The sequence below is a fragment of the Patella vulgata genome, chromosome 6 (genome assembly GCF_932274485.2).
Source record: "Patella vulgata chromosome 6, xgPatVulg1.2, whole genome shotgun sequence".
Classification (NCBI taxonomy): Eukaryota; Metazoa; Mollusca; class Gastropoda; family Patellidae; genus Patella; species Patella vulgata.
Genome location: NC_065884.2, coordinates 8,486,044 through 8,509,223, shown reverse-complemented (window position 1 = coordinate 8,509,223; position 23,180 = coordinate 8,486,044). Strand labels below are relative to the sequence as shown.

Sequence of the window (23,180 nt, the reverse complement as noted above, 5' to 3'; positions counted from 1 at the left end):
GACCTTATGATTGACCTTTGTGGACCGAGGCACATGGAGGAGTATGAATAATACAATTGTTCTAGGATCCCCCCCCCCCCCTTGTTCAAAACATGATTTGAGTGTTGAGCAACCTACGCCGAATATAGTAACAGTTGTTACGAAGCTGGATGCCACGGTGGCTCATAGGGTAAGACGTTGGCTCGCTAACCTGGAGGCCCCGTGTTCGATCCCTACGTTGGCCGAGAAAGTTCATCGAGATTTTCAGGCGTGGTTCCCCTTTGTCAGCGGTGCAGAACCGAGAGCCTGACAAGTGACAATGTATAATCGTTCAAATCGAACGAAAAAAAACCGAGGTCCCGTGTACACTTGGTGTGCACGTAAAATAACCCTTGACATTTGAAATTCGAAATAAGAGTAGGCCATAGCATAGCTATCCGGACAATGTTTCCCCTCATAACACACTGCATAGCGTATGCGTCTTCATTAGCCCAGTAGGACGCTAAACCCCGTTTCACGTTATTTCATTTATTTAACATTTAACGAAGAAAACAAATGCCCGTCTTCACTAAACCAGTCGGAGCAGGTCATTAGTAGGACGTTAAACCCAATTCCATTCCAGATAAGGTTAAATTTGTACCCATGACTACAGCCTTCTCCAATGCTGTAAACAAGCCTTTAGTTGAAGACAGAACCGCAAGAAGCATACACTTTCAGCAGCTCCTCCTTCGATTGTGTCGTTCAAACCAAGACCAGCCTATGCCGAATAGCGCACACTGTGTTAAACGGGTGGACCAACAATCATTATATATTTTACAGAGTTTGGTCACGACTTTTCTGTTTATTTAATTAGAAACAAGACATGCTTTAAGGCATATAATAAAATATTTTAAGGAATTAAGGAGAAGACGACCCGAAGCCTAACGGTATGTTGAATGACAATAATAATAATAATAAGGTGAGGCTATTATTTGAATTTCTGGAGAGCCAATAAACAAAGCAAGTCTATCTCGTTAATTTACAATACAGGAATTAAGAGCGTATATGTGAGTACGCCTCAGCGGCTCAATTCAAAACTCGAGACGACACCCATTAGACCATCGTCATCTTGTGAATAGAGGATGTTAATTACGACAAGGAAGACATTAAGAGATATATAATGCGTATCATTGTTCTGTTGTTTGAAGAGAAAATAATGCTGGAAGACGGAGACTTCACACACGGAATCTGTCAGACATTCTACGACCCCGATAAAAACCAAACTAACAAGCCGTTAAACTTGCCCTCTCAGCCGTTTAGGGTTAGCTGACATTTCTTATTTGACCTTTGCTATTACGGAATGTCAGCAATTTTTCGAATTCGTCTGACCTTTTCAGTCTATCGCTTTTATAATGTGATTTCAGTTGAGCACCCACGAAATTTAAAATCCAAATTTAGACATTGGCTTTTACTCCCAACAACGTGTTCTTTCTTGTCTGGTAATCGACTGCAGGGATGTTATTTAGAATTCATCAGTTAAAAAGATTTTGAGAGCTGCGCTAAATGCCAATACATCCGGGAATGAGAGGAACTTAATTTGCTTTCCAGTCTGCGTACAGCGTCCCAGTCTTGCCAGTCTTTCCAGCAGGCCGAGGTTCGGTTACATAAATGTTGTAATGAATATTAATATGAGCTGATTGAAACCTTACCATATGCTCATGGCACAGGTTTTGTTTCGGTCTCCTAGTTTATATTTTTATTTCAAAGTTATCAAACAATGTGAAGCTCTGAGATATACAGGGAAAGAGTTCCACAAGATTTAAGTCTATCACTCGGTACCTTAGTGTATGTTTGGAGATCTAATTATTTTGAAAGCATCGACCATACGTTAGGGTGTATTACTTAAATGTGCCACGACACGTCATGCCAGCAGGCCTCGCTTCATCCTTATAGCATCAACCCTTGTATTTTAAAGCTGTGGTGATGACACACTAGTCGGATGCTGAGACCACTCGACACAAACTATGTCATTTCGGGACTCACACAAGGTTAAATTTTATTTCAATAATTCGCTTGCGCGTAGGGGTCTTTGGCAGTGGGAGGAAACCGGGGGACACGTAAAACCCCACGAGGTTGGACAGGCGAGAAAACCGGGAGAAAACCCACGAGGTTGAACAGGCGACCCTACTCCTTGTCACGTACAACCGGGGAATCGAAATTCAATGGGTAAGTTTACAGGGTGGTCTGGTATGAAGACAATAATAATACCACAGTTGCAGTTATTATCTCTACGATTCATTCAATGGTTTTACTTGTTGGTGGCAAAAATAATTTCGATCCATTGATTTATCTTTTACGGATCAACATTAAATTTATTACATTTGCGAGAGAGAGAGAGAGAGAGAGAGAGAGGGAGAGAGATGGGGTTTAACGTCCACTCGAAACAAAACTAGGTCATTTCGGGACTAACACATGGTTCAATTTTATTTCAATAATTCGCTGGCGCGTAGGGGTTTTTAGCAGTGGGGGGGGGGAACTGGGGGACCCTACTCCTTGTCACGTACAACCGAGGAATCGAAACCACGCCAGATGACTCAATGACACCTTATAATACAGTACCCACGTGCTAACCATTCGGCCATCCAGCCATCCTTACATTTGAGATGAAAACCAAATATCAGTATAGGGGTACTAAATAATATTATACAACTGCGTGATTTTCTTGTTAAAATTAGGAAAATAGAGTTCCGACCATAAAAGCAATCAATTTCAAATTTCATCAATACCAAAAGAAAAATCAAGAAGAATAGTAAGTGGGTTAGCGGAATGAGGTCACGGCAGTTATCCTTTAAGAATTAAAAGAACACTAGCAAGAAGGTTAATCAGTCAACGCATGGCGTTAAATTTGAGAGGTAATAACTAATGTTATACAGCGCTTAAAGATATTAAGAATACTAGCAAGAAGGTTGGTTAAACAGTCAACACATGGCGTTAAATTTGAGGGGTACTAACTAATCTTACAAAGCGCTTAAAGATAATGTTAGTCACAGCAGGGTTTGGTCAATATGTTTGGGACTAAGTACCATCAAATCCATGTGCCATTGATCCGTAAGACCCCAGGTCCATAGCATGAGTAATAGTAAGTCGGTTAGGATTATGACGCCACATCCATTAATTACTTTATTAAATGAAAATTGATTCAAATTTTGTTGCATCGCTGAAGTTAATCCAAAACTAGTTAATGGATAAGATATTGAACACAGTATAAAGGATACTGATTTGCTCGAATTTTTCATTTAAACGCCAATATACCACTCTGATGAACAGTTAGTTTCATCATTCTCAGGGTGTCTTACATGCTGTGAAGTTCCATTACAGGTTCCATTTATCGGTTTTAGCGTTTAGTAGAAGATTATTGTGATGGGGAAAATATGTCAATACAAAAGTAATCTCGATTTTGGACAACAATAATTAGTCAATAGCACTTCAGGTGTCAGTATTTGCCATTGGGCTCAATCAAATACGATTTAACAGTTTTAACATTTCGATTTGGCCTCATCTGTGAATGAGTAGTGTTTAATGGAGAATTCATTATAGCTAACAGTTTGGACATTTTGATGCATGTTTTAAATGTTGTCTTTTCATTATGGGTATATAATGATTCACTAATCGTGATACCGTGGTCTCAGCAGAAATCTAGAGTGACATCACCACAAATCGAGCGTGGTCTCAGCACAGGTCTAGAGTGACATCACTAATCGTGTAGCGAGTGACATCAACAATCGTGTAGAGTGACATCACCAATCGTGTAGTGTGACATCACCAATCGTGTAGAGTGACACCACCACAAGCCGATCGTGGTCTCAGCACAAGTCTAGAGTGACACCACCAATCGTGTAGCGAGTGGCATCACCAATTGTGTAGCGGGTGACATCACCAATCGTGTAGAGTGACATCACCAATCGTGTAGAGTGACATCACCAATCGTGTAGAGTGACACCACCACAAGCCGAGCGTGGTCTTAGCACAAGTCTAGAGTGAGAGAGAGAAATTGGGTTTAACGTCCACTCGACACAAACTAGGTCATTTCGGGACTAACATATGGTTTAATTTTATTTACATAATTCGCTTGCGCGTAGGGGTCTTTAGCAGTGGGAGGAAACCGGAGGAACCGGAGAAAACTCACGAGGTTGGACAGGCGCCCCTACTCCTTGCCACGTACAACCGGGGATTCGAAACCACGCCAGTCGACTCAATGACAGACTTTATGATACAGCGCGCGCACGCTAACCATTCAGCCATTCCCCCCCCCCCCCCCCAAGTCTAGAGTGACATCACTAATCGTGTAGAGCGACATCACCACAGAACATGATACAACATAAACGTCCGAATAAAAGTGTGTAATAATTTAATAATGAATCAAGTTTTAACAATAAACAAACAAACACATTATCAATCATTCGTCATTCTAGATTTAAAAAACAACAACAATAAAATAAACACAATAAAATATACAGACGGCGACAAAAACATTTTAGTCTTATATTATTCCTTGGTATATAGATGATATAACGACCCCGAAAAAGATAAGGCTTTAGTTTTCGTTCGCATGTTGCCAAGATATGGCCACAGATCACTAATTATTTCCCCATTGACTTTAATGTTAATTCTCGTCTCTTAGACCGGCTCAAACTTTTTCCCAAATTTTCGTTGGGTAGAACGCTTTCTGCCACAGATGGAGCAACATGTATGTGGCAAACTCTTGCCCAAAAGCATGTATGAGGTTCACCATGAAAAACTTGAGATACACAAGTTGGAAGTAGAGGCAAGTAAACATGCAATTTCCGGCTCTACATTTCAACGTAACCAACCTCACAACTCTTGTATCCTTCCGCCTCAAAATCATGAATATTCACCAAAACCTGGCAGAAAATGTATTTTCAAACCCTTTTTTTCGATTCTACACCAAAAAGTCAACAAAAATCGCCATGCAAAAGGGGGAAAAAGGGAAAGTGAGAGAGAGACTAAAAATAACTTTGGCCCTTGTTTCGTGGGTGACGGCGTAGAAATATTTGGTGAGCTGTGTCCATATTGTACCAGACCGGAAGTAAGACAGTGTTAAGTCTCGATTATATAGCAACACGACTCTTATAGTCATCGTTACCAAGGATGGCTATACCACAGTAGACAAAATGAAAAGTCAAAATGGGGAAAGAAGATACAATTTCACATAGGTCATAACACAAAAAAATATATTCTAGAATCCAATACATTCTCGATTATAAAGAAACGTCGATCCCAAAATTCCGACTGTGATCCAACAAAGCAAACCAACATATAAAAGCTAATGAAGTCGGCAAGTTAAAGTCAAAAATGTCTAGCCACAAGAAATTCAGTATAATCCAATTAATGTAATTCACGACTGGAAGAAAACCCGAGGCCTCGTGTACACATTGGCGTGCACGTGAGAGAGAGAGAGAGAGAGAGAGAGAGAGAGAGAGAGAAATGGGGTTTAACGTCCACTCGACACAAACTAGGTCATTGGGGACTAACATATGGTTTAATTTTATTTCAATAATTCGCTTGCGCGTAGGGGTCTTTAGCAGTGGGAGGAAACCGGAGGACCCGGAGAAAACCCACGAGGTTGGACAGGCGACCCTACTCCTTGTTACGTACAACCGGGGATTCGAAACCACGCCAGTTAACTCAATGACAGGCTTTATGATACAGCACGCACGTGCTAACCATTCGGCCATCCAACCACCCTGGCGTGCACGTAAAAGATCTCTTGACAGTTGGAATTCGATATAAGAGTAGGCCGTAGTGTCGCTGTCCGGGCAAATTTTCTCTCATAGCACACTGTATGGCGTCAACCCGTCTTCATTAGCCTAGTCGGGGCAGAGCAGTGGGACGTTAAACAACATTTCATTTCCTTGAGGAAAAGGATTTTTAGAAATAAACGTCTAGTCGTTCGAAGGGTACAACAAACTGTTGCCCGGACAGCGGCGCTGTACTCTTTTATCGAATTTCAACTGTCAAGGGATCCTTTAATGTATACACGGGACCTCGGTGTTTCTTCCCATCCGAACGACTAGACAGGGGGCAACTACGCCCGAAAATCCCGATGAACTTTCTCGGCCAACACCGGGATCGAACCCGCGACATCCGGTTTATCGTAAGGCTTGTAAGTCTTTCAAGCGCCGTACATGACAAGTGAGGTCGTATTTGAAATAACCCAAGAATTCTACTCTAAAGATGTGTCGCCTGTATAGACAATAATGACAAAATCATTCCACAATTACGGCAAATTTATAGACAAATCGGATGTAGTTCGACAAAGATTGATTGAACCAAATGGATTTTTAAAGTTCAACATAGATAATGTTAACTATAAATGAGTCGTTGAAATTTTCACTGGGTTTCTAAATCAATTGCTAAAATGTGGAAGAAATGGGCAATTCGGTTGATTGTTTGAAAGAAAGTCGCAGCTTAAGAAAATGAGCGGTTCGGACATAATGATCTTCTAGGGAAATCGCCTTCCCATTTTTCATTGAGCTACCTGATACACGTGACTATTTGATACCGCTCGTAAACTTTTCCAAGATAATTACTTAAAACGCAGTATTAACCTAACAACTGACCTTTATTGCTTGGGACTAAACTATTGGGTTCCGGTTCAGGATTAACCCGATTTATTCACAGAACAATATCAATTAAATGGCCAGAGTGGATTAGTTTTACGCGCTAATCTGTTGATGGGTCTTGACGGAACATGTACGAGTTAATTGGTTTCTAAGACTCCTATGACTATCTATGACAGCTAAGTCCTTATCTCAGCGCTGTATTTCCTAATTGAGTGAAGGATCACAGCCGGGAAAATATGAAGTGTAGCCCCCTAAGGCAGATCTTGCACGCAACCCCTTCCTTGCACCTCCTTCTCCCCCAGTCTCCAGTTGTCTAGACTAAATCATGTCCCTGGAGCAAGACGTACACGGGGCAGGTTTACTTGTTAAACTAAGAATGCCCACATTATCGTATTCTCAGACGGAGATGAGCACCCTATGGTACAACTGCCACAGTGGACCCCCCCCCCCACACCCGCTTAAGTGCAACACTGGAGAAATCAAAATGCCACATAGGTCCATCCCATATGCTACATCGGACCATAGTGGTGCATTTCACGTTCTAGAAACCGCCTTAAGATCAATGTAACACCAATGACTACCGTCCGATTATTTTAGCACACAAGCAAATCTGTTCTTTCTTGAAAGTCATCTTCATAATGCCCCCGTCAGACAGGGGTGGCGTCCTTACTGCGCTACAGCGACCGTACAGCGACCAGAAAATGCACAATGTCGCCGGCAAACGTGAGCACAACGTGCGAAAATGTCCCAAAGTATTACAAACTTGAAAAAAGTCGGAGTTCTCACAGTTTTCCAGTCCAGATCGCAGAACCTTGGCGTTTACTCTGAACATGCCCAAAACAAACACCGTGATTCGGCGATCATGGAGACCACAGTACGATATTTGGCGTTTCCACCACGCTTTTATGACGCACATGGCGATATTGACGCCCTCAGAGACCATTTTCCGTCGCCGAAGCAGCGCAGTAAGGACGCGACCCAGGTCTGACGGCGGTATCGTTTGAAGTTATATGGTACATTTGAAAGCGTACGGATAGTGTTTTGGCACATGGAACATAACTGGATGATCATGTCTGGTCCAGGGTAATACTGAACATCATGAGTTCAAAATTAAGTAAATTTATTTTCTTGTGGAAAGTGGTTAAACATCATATTAGTTTGTAATAGACATCTGACATTTTCTTTGTAAGAACAAATACACTTAGGTCTATACAAGTCATCATCTGCTGTGCGCATACGCACGCATGCGCATGTCTCATTAGCATAGTGGAAACGTGATCAACCCTAATCCTAACCCTTTTTCTAACCTTAACCCTTTTTTGGAATCGTCGTGCCTACTCCTCCATATGGCGAATATACATGTAGATAGTAATATAATATAATAAATGCAACACACACGCATATGATTAACGCATGCGCACAATAGATGGTGACTCCTGTGTGTTGTCGCATGTGCCTAATACAATACAATAACAATAAATTACAAGAGAAAAAAAAACAAATATCACAATGGGAGAAAACTCTGAATACATTTCTCCCTGTAAACAGATTTTCAGACCGCAGTTGATTAATATACGGAGAAAGTCACTGCGGTCACGGTAAATCACATGAACAGCTAATTCCACAAAATCCATCGTCACATACACGAGATTTTCATCGTCACATACACGAGGTTTTCACACTGACACTGTTAGTAGGCACATCATTTACCCTGCAATCACCGTTATCACACAGAACCGAACAGTGCTCGGAAAGTTTAGGGGAATCCTTTATAGCAAACCTAACGCGCAATTTAAATCCGTTTTTATTTTCCTCTGTTATTATCGTAGCTGGCGAACGTAAACTGAGACGTTCGTGAGATCCGCTACTCGATGTAGACGAATTCTCCCGATATCTCCCTGAATGGCGTTTGCTAGCGTGTAATGCCTGGTATTCTTCGGTAACAGACATGCATTCCGTCAGTCCGTTCGATTTAAAACTAACCCCGCGATTGGCAGCCATCAATTTACTGGGGCAGAACACTTCCATTAGACCACGTTTCAGCTTAATATTAAAGAATCCGTACCACAGAGGATTAAGAGCGCTTTGGAACAGGGCAAGTGTTTCCACAAAAGCCACCACGGCAGCTGGAATAGTGTAAGTGTAATTACTAAATATTCGTATCAGAGTTGTCACAAAATATGGCGTCCAGCACACTATGAAACTGGCTATAATGGTGAAGGTCATTTTAATGGTTTTTATTTTGGCTCTGGGGATGGCTTTTTTATCCGCTATAGACCGCCTTAATGGACAGTTATCTTTGGATCCCGTTATCACTTTACCCTGTCTCCACACGACCATAACCAGATTGATGTAAAAATAAGAAATTAAAATGGCGGGAATAACCAATATATACAGTGTCATAAACGTGAAATAAATCTTTCTTTGCCAGTTAGCGGTATATCCACGAGATCGGCAGCCATATTTGTTCTGGCCGTCTGGATGAACCCCATCAACTGTTTGAACAAATATTAAAAGTTGTGGTATAGCGAAGATAAAGGCCATTATCCACGCGATGGCTATCATCCTTTTGGCCCTAGATGTCGTTGCCCTATAACTTAACGGTTTACAAATGGCCATATACCGATCAAAGCTCATGGCCGTTAAGATAAAAGTTGTACTCGCCAGTGTAATTATCTGCATGTATGTTAATAGCTTACATCCAGCTGATCCGAGCACCCATTCACCGAATGCCACAAATAATATTTCCGTAGTCATGGTGCAGAAGCAAACAGCTAAATCCCCAATAGCTAAATTAATGATGAATATATTCACTCGGCTATTCCGTTTCCTGTAGCGGCTGCACGTTAGCACAATGATGATCACCGTATTACCCACAAGTGTCAACGTCATAATAAACACCAATGACGCAACACGCTGAATGACGTCAGGAGTCCATATCGTACCGGAAGTTGTAACAGTCGTGCAATTTGGATCCATAGTTCCTGGGTAGCACGCCGTTGAATTATCAAAAACTGTTAATGTCACCCCTATCGGGTCACTTCCGTTTGAGGTCATATTGGTTCACATACTTGTCATCTGAAATGAAACGAAAAAATATCAGATCAATAACATTGCAAGAGTTTACTAGCGTGAGGCATAATATGTAACAGGCATTGCCCGAGTAAAGCGAAGCTGGTGTGATTGTTGTTAAATATAAAACCTTCATAATTAAAGTTTCAAGTGATAAAAGTAATGTTAAATAATCACGTTTTTCCGAATTGAATTTGATTTAGATCTAAATTGTATGCTATTTTTGCCCAGTGTATCCGGTTCCGGTCTGAATTTTTTTTAAATCAACAGTCTATGGGGCAGATTTAGTTACGCTCCTGTGTTACCGGAAAAGAGCTTTGATCTATATTAATCTCGACAAAAGAAGCATCATTTTTTTTGCATGGTAGCTAGTTGTCCGCGTATATAGTTCAGACAGAGACTTATGGGAAATGTTGTCTTCATTAACCAGTTAACAATATACCTTATTTTATTCAGAAATCACCTTCCATCATTACTTTCAAATCGCACTTGAAAACTAATTTATTCAAACATGCTTTTTACTGATTTTACACATTTGAATGTTTATGGGTAGTTTTAAACATTCTACATCATTTTACATCATTTTTACATTGTCTCTCTCTTCTTACTTTTTTATTTTTAGGAACTGTTTTTTAGAAACTTCTTTTTTATTATAAATTGAATTTTTGGGAACTGTTTTTTAGAAACTTCTTTTTTATTATAAATTGAATTTTTGGGAACTGTTTTTTAGAAACTTCTTTTTTATTATAAATTGAATTTTTAGGAACTGTTTTTTAGAAACTTCTTTTTTATTATAAATTGAATTTTTAGGAACTTCTTTTTTATTATAAATTGTATTTTACTTTGTTATTGTAAAGCGCATCTGAACACTTCGGTGAAAGATGCGCTATATAAATGTATAAAATAATAATATATTGTGCATATGTCAATTCATGATAAAGGTAGGTATCGTTATACGTAGTTGTCATTCTTAAAAATCATTATGTTCAGATACTAGGTTGTTTAATACTGGTGCTGTAATAAAAGTTAAGTAATTATTGTTATTTTATTCATACTTATTTATAGGTTTTAGGTTCGGGCCCATGTGGGGGTCACGGTGGCTAAGTGAGTAAGACGCTGGCTCGCTAGTCTGGAGGTCGGGTGTTCGATTCCTGCATTGGCTGAGACAGTTCATCCAGATTTTCCGGCGTGATTCCCCCTTGTCAGTGATGCAGGACGGAGGGCCTGACAAGGACAGCTGTCTAATCGTGCAAGTAAAAAATCCTTTGACAGTTGGAATCCGAAATAAGAGTAGGCCATAATGTCGCTATCCGGGAAAAATTTCCCTCATTGCACACTGTATGGCATATGCCCGTCTTCATTAGCCCAGTTTGGAGCAGAACAATAGGACCATAAAATCCAATTCATTTCATTTCATTTCATAGCAGAACAGTATGACGTTAAACCCCATTTCATTTCATAGCAGAACAGCATGACGTTAAACCCCATTTCATTTCATAGCAGAACAGCATGACGTTAAACCCCATTTCATTTCAGCATGACGTTAAACCCCATTTCATTTCGACGTTAAACCCCATTTCATTTCAGCATGACGTTAAACCCCATTTCATTTCATAGCAGAACAGCATGACGTTAAACCCCATTTCATTTCATAGCAGAACAGCATGACGTTAAACCCCATTTCATTTCATAGCAGAACAGCATGACGTTAAACCCCATTTCATTTCGGGCCCATGTTGATGTAACACTCAGGTCTATTATAATGATTTATGTTAAGATATTAGGTTGTATAAAAATAGTGCTGTAATAAAAGTTAAGTAATTAGTGTTATTCCATGTCGTTATGTTTATTTATTCATACTTCTATATAGGTTTAAATTTAAGCTCTCGGTCCCATGTTGATGTAATACCCGGGTCGATTATAGAATACTCATGACTAGATCTGAGATGGATGTGAGCGTTCCGGATAAAACCACCAAATCTTACCTTAACTTTAAATCTTTGATAGGCACCGAATTCCACCTAGTATATTATGGCGGCCAGCTTGGATACTCGTGAGGGGAAGAGGTGCCTATCATAATTTAAAAGCTGAGGCAATGGGTATGATCTGGGAAAGAAGTGGCGCTTTTTTCCTGAACGTCCACATCAACATGGTAAGCTATCTTACTAGCATTAGCTCACAGTGCATATAGAGGGCGTGGCGATACCTCGATTAAGCTTAAAGTTACAATTTCATATTTTCTAAGAAAGTCAAAACATAATTATTTCTATGTCTTTTGCTCAATAGGTTGTCAACTCACTATTATACGATCATAGGTGTCATTCTCACACTTAAAACTCATTTACACCGGAAATAATAACACAATTACCTCCCAATTCCCTCCCTTGTTTTCTATTCTCCACCATGGAGTAGCTATCTTCAAACGTTTGAATTTGAAGTTGAGAATGATATTTTTGCCAATTTCTCAACTTGCAATAATGAATTATAGGATTAATAGGATTATTCTTTAACAAGGTAGGACTGTTTATGGATGCCATCTATTTTAGGGCTTTATTTTAATACATTTTAAAAATATAACTTAAAAATATGAAATTGTAACGTTAAACAGGCAAAACCCAGGACGAATTGGCATATCAGTGAAGTATTTTTGATAAGTATCTTTGGCATTAGCCTATAACAAAGCAACGTTTTCCAAGTTATCCATGGTTAAAAACAGGCTTCAGCAGGGTATGCTTATGATTTTCAGAACATCTTTACCTACTTCTATCTTATGTTTGTTCTATTTTTTTGTCTCCAACAGCCCGGTTGGTGTAGAAAATAGGGGAGCCACGATGGCTCAGTGAGTAAGATGTTGGCTCGTTGACATGGTCGATCCCGGTGTTGACAGGGAAAGGCGTTGTTCCTGCATTGTCAGTGTATAAGGACAGGGGGCCTGGCAAGGGTCAGTGGATAGTCAGTAAAAGCTCCATTGACAGTTGGAATTCGATATAAAAGTAGGCCATAGTGCCTCTGTCCCGGCAAGAATTCCCTCACAGAACACTGTATGGCGTAGGAGCAGTAGGACGTTAAACCCCATTTCATTTGATTTCATTTGCGTTCTAAAGTACTACTGCTACTTAAATCCTATTATCTTTAAAGAACAAATCTACCATCATTGTTTTATATTATCCCTGGAATCACGATAATATTATAATAACAATTACATACCAAACAATAGACACCACGTCACGTATTGCCATCGATAATGGTCGATGAGGTTACGATTTATTGAGATATATGTATTTGTTTGGTTTTTTTCTCCTTTTTGAATCAATTTAACTGTATTTTGAGATGATGTTCATTTCTTTTCCTATACTATGGTGGCACAGCGGTTAACGCGCTTGGTCACGTATTGTCACCGATTTATTGAGATAACATTTTTGTGTTTGCTCACTTCTCACTGGTTTTCTGACCCTACACGGCAATAGAGCGACGGTGGCATAGCGAGTATGGTGCTTGATCACGTATTGGCATCGATAATGATTTATGATAGGTAGTAGCTGTTTGTCCCTTTTCTGAATCAAGTTAATTGGTAGTAGATACCGCCCATTTCTGTCCGTCGTTATACTAGCGAGAGACCTTGGCTCATTGAGTACTGGCGCTTAGTCACCAACGGGGGGGTCCCGGGTCCGAACATGGTGTCCCCTTTTCAGTGTTAAAGCACACCCTGGCTCACTCTGTCCGTGCACTCGTTCGCGAACACATAAAAGAAACCTTATCAGAATTATTATCCCTTGGCATTTATTCCTCAAAATTAGTTTAACTGATGAATTCTCACTATATCCCTGCAGTCGATTATCAGAGAGAGAGAGAGAAAGAGAGAGAGAGAGGGGGGAGGTTAATGCCCACTCGACACAAACTAGGTCATTTTGGGACTAACCAATATTTGAATTGTATTTCAATAATTCGCTTGAGCGTAGGGATCTTTAGCAGTGCGACCCTACTCCTTGTCACGTACAACCGGTAAATCGAAACCACGCCACTTGACTCAATGACATACCGGTCAGAAATAGACATTATGTATTCGTGCATTTTGGTTATAAAAATTGTTATAAAATAATTAAAAAAAACTGGCCAATTGTTTTCGTTGGTCTACAGGATTGCCGGTCCCGGAAATTTAAAGTTGCTTTAAAAAATAATACAGCTTACAATATGAATCCTTAGCTTTCTGAGCTTCCCAAACATACACTACAAGTGGTATCAGATGTTTTTGAAGAGGTATCAAATGTTCTTTGAAGAGGCATCAGTCTCATAAAAGTGTTCTAGAAGTAGTATCTTGTGTTGAAGTAGTATCAAAGGGTTCTAGAAGTGTTTTCAAGTGTTCTATACATGATATCAATCTTAGAAGTGTTATCAACTGACTTATCTATAAGTAGTATCATGTGTTCTGTTAGTGGTATCAGGTGTTCTGTAAGTGGTATCAAGTGTTCTAGATGAGGTATCAAGTGTCCTAGACATGGTATCAAGTGGTATCAAGTGTTCTAGATGCGGTATCAAGTGTCCTAGACACGGTATCAAGTGTTCTTGAAGTGGTATCAAATGTTCTATTCGCGGTATCAAATGTTCTACGGGTGTATCAGGTGTTCCAGAAGTGTTATCAAATGTTCTATAAGAAGTATCAAGTGTTCTACAGGTGTATCAAGTGTTCTAGATGCGGTATCAAGACTTAAGTGTTCTACAAGTGTATCAAGTGTTCTACACAAGTTATCAAGTGTTCTAGATGCGGTATCAAGTGTTCTAGATGCGGTATCAAGTGTTCTAGATGCGGTATCAAGTGTTCTGTAGATGATATCAAGTGTACTAGACGCGGTATCAATTGTTCTACAAGTTATCAAGTGTTCTATAAGTAGTATCAAGTGTTCTACAAGTGGTATCAAGGGTTCCTTTGAATGGAGTCACGTCATACTGCGTAGCTGTAAATCAACTTAGCGTGATAAGTTTTAAACTATACAATAAAACATTTTACGAATCTAGCAGTTACAAATTAGAAAAAAAATATAACATAAATATAATATGTATAAATACAATAAAACCAAGTACGAACAATCCAAACCATTAGACAAAAAACGGTATAGGCAAAATAGTGTAATCAGGCAAAATAGTGTAATCAGCATAATTTCCCAAACTATTGATCCGAACAAAACTGAAAGTAGTCTTTAAATAGTAAAATGTGCAAGACAAAGGTACATATATCAAAACATTTTACTTTGTATCAACACAGGCTCGGGGCTAAAACAGTATGCTTACCTTTGTGATTTCGACACCTGGTGTGAGCGCATGTGGCTTGGAGATTGGGGCACCTTCTGAAACCCGTGGATTTACTCCGGATATTCCGGTTTCCTCCCACAGGAAAGACCCCTGCGCGTGCGCTAAGACAAAATACAGCAAGGTTAGTTACTAAGTTAAGTTCGGACCATGCAAGTCCCAAGTTTGGACAATAACTCTTAAGTTGGCACCAGGTCTAGCTCAAGACCAGCTAACTAAGAAGTCATTAACTAAAGAGTCTTGTACATTATATGATTGGATGAATAAAAAAAAGTATCACATGAAGTTAAACCAGTGTTGTCATCAAGAATCTGATTAGAAGAACCAATACTGTAACATATCAATTGGTGCCGTCTGACCAGAGCAACGTACAAGTCAAGTCATCCACTAGACCAGCGATTCGCAACCAGTGGGCCACGTCACACCTGTGTGCCGCAAGATCTTCCTAAGTGTGCCGCGAAAGTTTGAACGGCACACTTAGAAAATTTCTCACTAACGAAGCCACCTATTTAACTGATTAAATTCGAAAGACTGCAATAAAGTAAGTTCATAGCTGTGTTTTTCTTTATTTAGTTTAAGTCATTCTGTGTGTCTATGACTAGTCTGACGGTTGTATGCCATGTTTTTATTTTGCAAAAATCAAATATTTTTCATATATATTTAGCCAGGTGTGCCGCTACCTTTTCATGTGATCCAAAGGTAAGTCTGCATCGTAACTGTGGTCGCGGTAAATAACGACAAAAGTACTATATTCCAACAATCAACTGGGGAATTCAACTGTTTATCATCAACTCTAAAACTTCATGGAGTAACTCAATTGTTTTAAACATTTAGGAAACAATTGAGTTACTCCATGATGATTCAGAGTTGATGATAAACAGTTGAATTCCCCAGTCAATTTTTGAAACATAGCACCTTTTCTTTATTTACTAATATGACCGATAGTATTAAGAAATATTGTTTTTTAACTGACGTTCCTTACTGAAAAATCAAATATGTTACCTATAAGGATAGTAGTTGAACAGTGCGTAACTATTTGTAGAGACATGACAATAGTTTTGTTGTTTTTCAATCTAATTAAAACACAGATCCTATTTAGTTTTGTTTTTATAGTTCAAAATTCCGTTTTACTTGTCTTTACTACACTAGGATCTGGAAGACTTGTTATCATTGACGCGTTCTGAATAGTGTGAGGTATTAGCCAATAAAACGGTCAGTTACGGCGAGCTTTAGGCGTGTTTTGCACGGAACTGTGGGTAATCCACAAGTAACATCAATGCTGATTGGTTAATTGGATGTCTGACGTCATAGGGTCAAAAGTTGCTCGTATGACCTCTGACGTGACCTATCGCAACAACCGGTCAGCTCTTCATGTAGACCATCGAAAGTATAAAAAAAAAACGAAACGAAATATAGATCTGTATATTAATCAGATTGGTTGTTTTTAAACGATTTGTAAATTGCAACACATATTTTGCCTTATAAAATAAGTATTAACCAAGTATTAAGAGGTTTATATTAAGAAATACCGTAAAATGTTTTGTGATTGTTTAACTATAACTGGGTTAACAGTGTCGTAATTTGGAATATAATTAATAAACTTTCATAGGTATTAACTGGTTTATCTCCAAGTTGTTTGTTTGTCTATTACCTCGATTGTTACACGATGCCTAGCTATTTACGAGAGAGAATTTATTCGTCTTGAAAGAAGCGCCCAGATTATTATGGGATGGCCCGATATTTACGGCAGAGATTTTATTTGTTTTCCTCGAGACGAATGAAGCGAATGAGATGTTTTGTTTTGTATCGTGTTCGAAACTTAGTGAGATAAACTGTTGTTAACTTTGATAAATTCTTGTAAATATATCTTATTTAAGATAGGTGAAATGTGTTCAGATCATTCATTATCCTTTATCTTGAGGGAAAAAAACCAATATTAGGACAAAATCCTATTTTAAGTTTTGTTTATGTAAATCCTAATGTAAATATTCTATAATATTAGTAATATTATAAATATTAGTAATTAAAATTCTGTTCCGGTTGCTAATTTGATTACCCAATTGAGTTCAACTAATGATATGCCAAGATGTTGTCCCGGTAGTACTGGCCTGTAACACGCCCTGCAACAACATGTAAAGCCGTTCTTCCAGCAACAGTGATGCCTCCCCACACCATAACAGAACCACCCCCAAATCGATCATGTCTGATGACGTTAACGTCTTTGAAGCGCTCGTTTCGACGACGCCACACCCTCCTACGTCTGTCTAAAAAATCAACAGTGAACCTTGACTCATCTGAAAACATCACATTGCTCCAGCGTCGATTATCCCAGTGTTGACGATCCCTACACCAACGACGTCTTGCCTGAATGTGATGATCTCTCAAACAAGGGATCACGCGAGGACGTCGGGCGCGAAGGTGACCCCTATGCAGTCGATTCCGAATCGTCTGGCCACTCACTCTCACACCAGTGTCTGTTTGAAGACGAGCGCTGATCTGATTTGCTGTGATGACACGATTTCTCAAGGCCAAGGTACGGATAAATCGATCCTGGGCTTGAGTTGTCGACCTGAGCGTGGTCTGTCCTGTACAGATTGTGTATCACGGTATCTGGACCATAGCCTGCTTATGACAGACTGAGAAACATTCATCGTCCGCGCCACAACCGCCTGTGTTGTGCCGATATGTAGCATGCCAAGGGCACGTAACCTTTCATTTTGGGTAAGCTGACGCATATCAAAATTTGTTTTCTGGTCACTAAAACAATTAAACTGATGTTTCCACCCTGGAATTCAATGCCACAATGACTGTAACATTCAAAGTCAGAGTCGTGCAAATCTTGGGTTGGACCCCCATGATGATCCCAAGCATCACCTGCATTCCATGCGGTAGCTATTGGTGCGTTTGGGCGTCACATGTAACTGGAAATGTTTCTTCTGTTAGGTTCTATAGTGACTTTTTTCGTAGTCATTTGCATATTTTAGTATTATGCCCCCAAAATCAAATATCCCCTACTTTTTTTTAATAGTATATATATAACTTTTCCAGTGTTTTGTTCTTTTGACTTTTTACAGACATAATCAGGGTTTAATCCTTTTTTGTTATTATTATTGTATTCTTTACCATTTCATTAGTGTGGTTATTGTCGACTCTATTTTTATTTCGTTAATGAAAGGAATATTACACAATAGGAGAACAGTATCTAAACAATATCATGCCATCTTTTACACGTGACGGGATTAATTAAATAATTATCATGTCAGCTGTCACTTATGACAAGATGGTTGATACATGTAATGTCAATTGTGTTGTTGAGCAATTTGTACAGGAAGATAATCTAGCATTACGAAATAGCCAGCGGTGTAATCATCATGACATCTGACAAGGACCAAGGGTATAAAGACGAGATCAGGAAGTTAGTAAGTTAAGATGGGACCATGCAAGTTCCAAGTTAAGAAAAGAACTCTTAGAAACATGAGTTAGTTGGGAATATGTTTGAATCCAGACCAGAGCGCCTTCAGTTAGCACTATGAGGGATCACTCAAGAACAGATAACTTAGAATAGAAGTCATTAACTAAGGAGTCTTGTACATTATATGTTTGGATGAATAAAAAAAAGTTTAAATCAGTGTTGTCATCAAGAACCTGATTCAAAGAACCAATACTGTAACGATACCCAAATATCAAATGCGAAGCTTATAATATACCCACGTATGAAGTGTCGATAACTATCATTGCAATATACAGATCACAATTCTATGGAATTACAGTTTATTACTTAGCGACGTTTCGACTTAGCTTCTCTAGTCATTATAAAGCAAATGATAAAATATGAAAATATAACAAAACAATAATACATGTAAACAACAATATTTGGTTAATTACATGTACCTAAAGGGAAACTAACTTAAAATAACCTTTAATTAAGTTAGGTTTCCTTCAAGGTAATTGGAAAGATGTCTCTGGTAATTGGTCAGCATAAACCGGGTATTGTGTACATGTATATATTGTCTTGTTATATTTTCATGTTTTGTCATTGCTTGATAATAATTAGAGAAGCCTGGTCGAATCGTCGCTCAGTAAAAAACTGTAATTGTATTCCATATAATTGTGACCTGTATATTCCAGTTCAATTACTAAATGCTATTGAAACAACTGTCATTGCATTTATCAAAATAAAACAGAAACGCAGAAACGCTGTCCGTAAAAGTTATGCAAAAAAACCCCCAAAAAACAACCTATAGATACTATAGAATACAGTCAAAACTTTACTATTTGCCATAGTATCCGCGATAATCATTAGGTAATAATAACCACACTACTTGCTTTACGACCGCAAAAACACGTCAACTCAAACAATAATTCTCCCGTAAAACATAAATAAAATCACACATTAAATCGTTAACGAATCTTACATAATTATAGGGTTAGTCCAAATTTAATGAAAATAATATTGTAAAAGCGCACAAAAGTATTGAACATCGTAGTATAAGTGGAGTTAAACGTCCACTCGACACAAATTAGGTCATTCGAGACTAACACATCGTTTAATTTTATTTCAATAATTCACTTGCGCTTAGGGGTCTTTATCAGTGGGGGGGAAACCGGAGAAAACCCACGAGGTTGGACAGGCGACCCTACTCCTTGTCACGTACAACTGGCGAATCGAAACCACACCAGTTGACTCAATGACGCTAACCATTCAGCCATCCCCCCAACCACCCTAGAACTTACCTAAGCTCACATATTAAACTGTAACAGAATATTATAATATAAAGTCAAAAAATTATGATCTTACATAATTAAAAGGATACTGCAAATAAAATAGAACGGGTAACCGTAAAAAAATAATATTGTAAAAGCGCACTAAATGTATTGAACTTCACCGTTACTCGATATTGAGAATAACACTCCCGTAAAACTTAACTAAAATCACACATAAATAAGTTACCGAATTTTTTATGGTGCCACACACTTATAATTTTACACTAATCCGAATATAATGGAAATGTTATCCGTAAAACTAATATTGCAAAACGCGCAATACTATTGAACGTCACAGACGTAATGCTATTTAAAAGTACACAATAAGATTGAACATACTGCTAGAAAATTATAACACATACTTGCTAAGTACCGCATCACCAGCGAGTGTCTTTAACTAAAGACAACTTCATAGTGTTATAAATCTAGTTGTATTCTGTCACTATGTGAAGCCGCCAACCATGGTAATTATTTTCTGACATATCGATCATATCCCTAATGGACCTGCCTGCATGTGACGGTATCAAGCTTTTGTGGTATCGCTTCGCTTAAAGCTCGCTCAAGTAAATAGTGATGTACTGACTAAAAACACAATGTATATACAATCCTACTATACGACTGTTTTTTTTATTTACAACAGGGAAGGGAGTTGTTTAAGATATAGACGTTTTTTTTTTGTTATTAGACAACCAGAGAATAGAGTTATTGTATAAAGTTATTGTACTGACTGGAAATACACTTGATACATATTGTCCCTGTTACTTTTTGTATCGGGTGAGGCGGTTGTTTAAAATGTGTTCTTATTTTTTAAGACAAGGAAGGTTTTTGTTTTTATTTTATAAGACAGAGAATTACTGATGTACCGTCTGAAAATACGATATCTAATACAGCCAGACTATACGACTGTTATTGTTTGTAACAGGGATGGCGGTTGTTTAATAAGATACAGAAGTGTTTGTTGTTATATAATACAGCTAGGAAAGCGTTCATTTAAAAAAAATAAACAAAAACAAAAAAACAACAGGGAAGGTGGTTGTTTTTGAAGGGGGACCGGGTAGTTGTATAAGATAGGGATGGGTGGAGGCATTTAATAAGAGCGTTATTTAATGACATAGAAAGACGGAGAAGCTGTTTTTATGTTATAAGACATGGATTTCTCTTTTATTATATATAAGATAGGGAAGGGGTCTTTATTTTATAAGATAGCGAATTTAAGAAAGGGTTGGATGGTTATTTTATGAAAGATAAAAAGGGAACTTAAAGACATTAAATCGCCAGGGAACAAATCATCTTTGGAGCCCCCACATAAGTTTTCTTGTTTTTACTAACTGTAGATGAAATATATAATAACGGAATCAAAATGAAATAAAGTGAAATACGCTTAATAATACTGAAAAGCTGTGATCGTAAATTGACATCGGCGTCATCAATTATAAGCTGATATTAATGTTAGGATCTCACTCTCGTGCGATGCGTTACTTTAAGATGGGCCCTACTGAATCCACGATCTGGTACGTGCAGATACGTTTCGATACGATCAACACGATTGCTAAAAGAAAGAAAGAAAGAAATGAGGTTTAACGTCCACTCGACACAAACTAGGTCATTTCGGGACTAACATATGGTTTAATTTTATTTCAATAATTCGCTTGCGCGTAGGGGTCTTTAGCAGTGGGAGGAAACTGGAGGACCCGGAGAAAACCCACGAGGTTGGACAGGCGACCCTACTCCTTGCCACGTACAACCGGGGATTCGAAACCACGCCAGTCGACTCAATGACAGACTTTATGATACAGCGCGCGCACGCTAACCATTCAGCCATCCAACCCCCCCAACACGATTGCTACGACTGACTGCAATATATAAGACCTGAAATGATGACCACTATTACTCCACGATTAAAACCACGAATTCTATCTTAGCGCGAATCGTGATAGTGGGAAGGTAGCATTACAACCCAATTTAAAAAAAAAACAAAAACATTTATCCCAACGACCGATAGTCCGTCAAATAAATCTTTTCAGACAAAATTTTATTCCAACGTCCGATAATCCGTCAATTCAATCTTGTCAAAAAAAAAACCATTATATTCCCGTGACCGATTTTCCGTCAACTAATCCTTGTCAGAAATTATTTTATTTCAACGTCTGATAATCCGCCAACCAGATCTTGTCAGAATTGTTTGGGTTTTTTTTTGCATTTCAACGTCCAATAATCCGTTAAACATCTATATTCTTAAGACCCATTTAGTCTGACTGTAACCGCATCTTCATTAACCCGGATGGAGTAAAACAGTAGGACGTTAAAGTTACAATTTCATATTTTCTAAGAAAGTCAAAACATAATTATGTCTATGTCTTTGCTCATATAGGTTGTCAACTCACTATTATACGATCATAGGTTGTCTTTCTCACACTTACAAATCTTCACAGCGGAAATAATAAAACAATTACCTCCCTTGTTTTTCTATTCTATACCATAGAATAGCTATCTTCAAACGTTTGAATTTGAAGTTGAAAATGATATTTTTGCCAATTTCACAACTGGTAATAGTGAATTATAGGATTAATAGGATTATTCTTTAACAAGGTAGGACTGTTTATAGATACCATCTATTTTAGGGCTTTATTTTAATACATTTTAAAAATATAACTTAAAAATATGAAATTGTAACTTTAAACCCAATTCCCTTCCTTCATTCATTATTTTCATTCCGACTATAACAGCGGCGTCATACCGTCGTGTTACATTCATTCATATCTAATTTGATTTTCATGGAACGAGTCATATTAATCTCAACCAATTGATTGCCCGTTATAATACCACATTGTCGTCTTCTTAGCATGTGGGTCTCAATAATCCTCCATCCATTTGGACTAAGACTTGTAACTATTGTAGTGCGAGTTATAAATAGACAATTCTTTCCTTAATTTTTTTTCTCTCCTCTTCCTGCATTTTTGGGTTGACTTTTTGGTCTAGAGAAAGGGGATCAATTTTGCAATTTCATAGCAGTTTTCGGTAATATAGATGATTTTACAGCGGAGGGATAGGAGGTGTAAAGTGTCTTTCTGCAGGGCAATCATTGTGTCGGGAGTAAGATTTTCACACCAGTCAACATCAAATCCCCGTAGCAAAAAAATCTAAACGGTCAACCCCTTACAAAGTTATGATGAGGAGATTGCCAAATGTGGTCCCCATTGTGCCTATAAAGATTGGAACCAACGGAATGTTGAGCAAAAAACTACAGCCTGTGATGTTACAGCCATTTAACATTGAAGTCAATGGGCACATAATTTAGTGACTATCTAGCATTCTATATATGGAAGACGTGAAATTGTATAGTATGTTAGAGCTTGGAGTTAGTTTCAAGTGAGGTAATATTTACTGTAATATAGCCTTGCTGTTGTACATGTCCGTGGAATGTATATAGGGGGGGGG

At 38.4% G+C, this 23,180-nt stretch overlaps 1 protein-coding gene across 1 annotated transcript; it reads right to left on the bottom strand.

Annotated features, from left to right (window-relative positions):
- Window positions 1-7,061: 7,061 nt before the first annotated feature.
- LOC126824965 (cardioacceleratory peptide receptor-like) lies at window positions 7,062-15,728 on the bottom strand (the record flags this gene model as incomplete). The annotated part of the gene is made up of 2 exons (XM_050554428.2): window positions 7,062-9,234; window positions 15,715-15,728. Coding segments are annotated over 2 exons (987 nt in total), but the record flags the coding sequence as incomplete, so codon positions are not given.
- Between the last annotated feature and the right edge of the window lie 7,452 nt (window positions 15,729-23,180).